At 43.8% G+C, this 2,500-nt stretch overlaps 1 protein-coding gene across 1 annotated transcript in view; it reads left to right on the forward strand.

The window, feature by feature from the left end:
• The first annotated feature begins 2,139 nt into the window (after positions 1-2,139).
• Positions 2,140-2,500, forward strand: part of LOC121717965 (cilia- and flagella-associated protein 58-like) — a 43,392-nt gene continuing 43,031 nt past the window's right edge. Inside the window, exon 1 of the mRNA XM_042102690.1 lies at positions 2,140-2,307. Coding sequence (XP_041958624.1) covers positions 2,158-2,307 — 150 coding nt within the window. The 5' untranslated portion in view covers positions 2,140-2,157. The remainder of the gene's footprint in view (positions 2,308-2,500) is intronic.

The raw sequence follows: 2,500 nt of genomic DNA on the forward strand, positions 1-2,500 counted from the left end.
CGAAAGGCTAGCAGCATTTTCTCTCCCATCCCTCTTAACTTGGCGCCTAAAGCCAGAGTGAGTCTCTCGAAGAAGGCAATGGGGAGGCAATCTGTGGGCCCTTGCCCCGAGGGCATTTCAATTAACGCCACGACAATGTGGAGACAAGACCCCACAAAAGCCAGTTAGCCGTTTTTATTGATTTTATTTATTCATTCATTTGTCTATCGCCAGTGTTGGGTTCCCACATGAAAAAAAAAAAGTGGATTTGACCACAGGCACACAAGCACACACACCACAGACACAGAAACATACACACACACACACACACACACACACACACACCACACACACACACACACACACAGAAACATACAGTACACACACACACACAACACACACACACACACACACACACACACACACACACACACACCACACACACACACAGAAACCACACAACACACACACACACACACACACACACTAACACACACACTCAAGACAGGCACGTTGTACAATTTTTTAAACTTTATCAGCCTCGTCTGATTTGATTTTTAGTTTGAGCAGGCAGACAGATTAGAAAATAGAACAATCAATGTTCCAGCTGCGGACTAAGCGAGTTGGATATTAGCATTGTTATCCGCCTTCTGTGTATGCAACTTAAATAGGCTTGAATGAAAAAAAAAAAAACTCACACAGTGTCTGTCTAGCTGAAAGTATGTTTGTCTGAATGGGCAGTTGGATCAGTATGGCTCAAGCAGAAGCACAAGAAGACACAGTCCAGTAGGTCATCCTCTTCACCACAGGCAATGAGAGAGGAACGAATGGCCAATGAAACCCTTTAAAACAAAATCTGAGACGAAAACAACAGAACTCACTCTGTTGTGCCTTTATCTCTCCCTCCCTCCCTCTCTCTCTCTCTCTCTCTCTCTCTCTGTCTCTCCTCTCTCTCTCTCCCCTCTCTCTCGTCTCTCTCTCTCTCTCTCTCCCTCTCTCTCTCAGTGTTCATTTCACTCAATAATGATCATTGAGAGTGACAATGGGCCTTTTAAGGTCACTTAATTAAGTTAATTACTGCTGGTGTATTGGGTGTATTGTGAATCAAACTGCTAATTACTAGTCCAACAATACCCCCACCCCCCCCCCCCCCCCAAACACTGATATAAAACACCACATTACAAATCTAGCCGTTGAATGTAGTGAATTCATTTTCTATGCTGCGGCAGCAGCAGGCATCGGTGTGTGGGCGGACTGCAACGGTCGAGAGGGTCACGGAGCTCGTAGATTGGCAAACACAATATGAGCTTGATACAGGTGGAGAATGGCAGAGGAGCAATATTATGCATACCGGACATCACTGGATGGACAAAAAACTCAGCGATGACCAACGGAATCGGAAAGAGTTAGAAAACAAAACAGTGTCTAAACCAAATCGCAAGAGATACATCTAGATGCATACGGACGTTTATCAACTTTGACCTAGCAGGTGTTGCTAGAGTGCATAAATATTGAGTTTTGCGTCAGCACTCGGCAGTAATATTCAGGGATTGTTCTCAGCCAGAGGCCGAGATGACTGACCACTGAGGATGAAGGCGGTGACTGAGCTGTATTCAGATTCAGACTCGCTTGCTTTCAAAACAAGTGGAAGGACAAGTCATTTCCCTCTAGCCCCAAAATAAGGAGAAGCAGTCATACTCAGTGTTTTGCTGTTGTTGTTGTTGTTGACAGTTGTTTATTCATCTGCCAAATATTTAATGAGGTATACACAAACAAGAGTTTGCTCAACAAGGGAGTTATCATTCAAAGAAACACATTTCAAAAGAAGCAGCATTGATTTGATGCCTGTTGAAGAAGGATTTGTCACTTGTCATCTTGTCTATGTTCTCAGGCATTTTGAGAAAAATCTGTACACAGTGTGAAATGGCCTATTGAATTTGACTACTGGAGGAACATTTATTATTGAGCAAAAATCAGACATTTGTTTTATGTAGGATATTTATAATCTGTTTTATGTAGGATATTTATAATCATCAAAACATGTTGTATTTGTAGATTTGTTGAGTTGTAGACAGTATGCAGGTTCATAGTATTCAATTAAGGATTTTTTTTTTTTTTGATGTTGAGCGAATGAATGATTTGAATCTCTCTCTCATCCCACAACAGGTGTTGCAGCACATGGAGGACATCAAGGTGCGCGAGATGCAGATCTTCGAGTACAAGAAGAAGATAGCTGAAGCGGAGACCAAACTCAAGCAGCAGCAGAACCTCTACGAGGCCGTCCGGTCAGACCGGAACCTCTACAGCAAGAACCTGATCGAGGCCCAGGTAGGAACCTCTGATGCTACACAACCCTATATAAAAGCATGTAAGCACACACACACACACACACACACACACACACACCACACACGCCCGCATACACACACACACACACACCACACACTCCCGCATACACACACACGCACACACACACACACACACACACACACACACACACACCACACACGCCCGCATACAC

The sequence above is a fragment of the Alosa sapidissima genome, chromosome 9 (genome assembly GCF_018492685.1).
Source record: "Alosa sapidissima isolate fAloSap1 chromosome 9, fAloSap1.pri, whole genome shotgun sequence".
Classification (NCBI taxonomy): Eukaryota; Metazoa; Chordata; class Actinopteri; order Clupeiformes; family Clupeidae; genus Alosa; species Alosa sapidissima.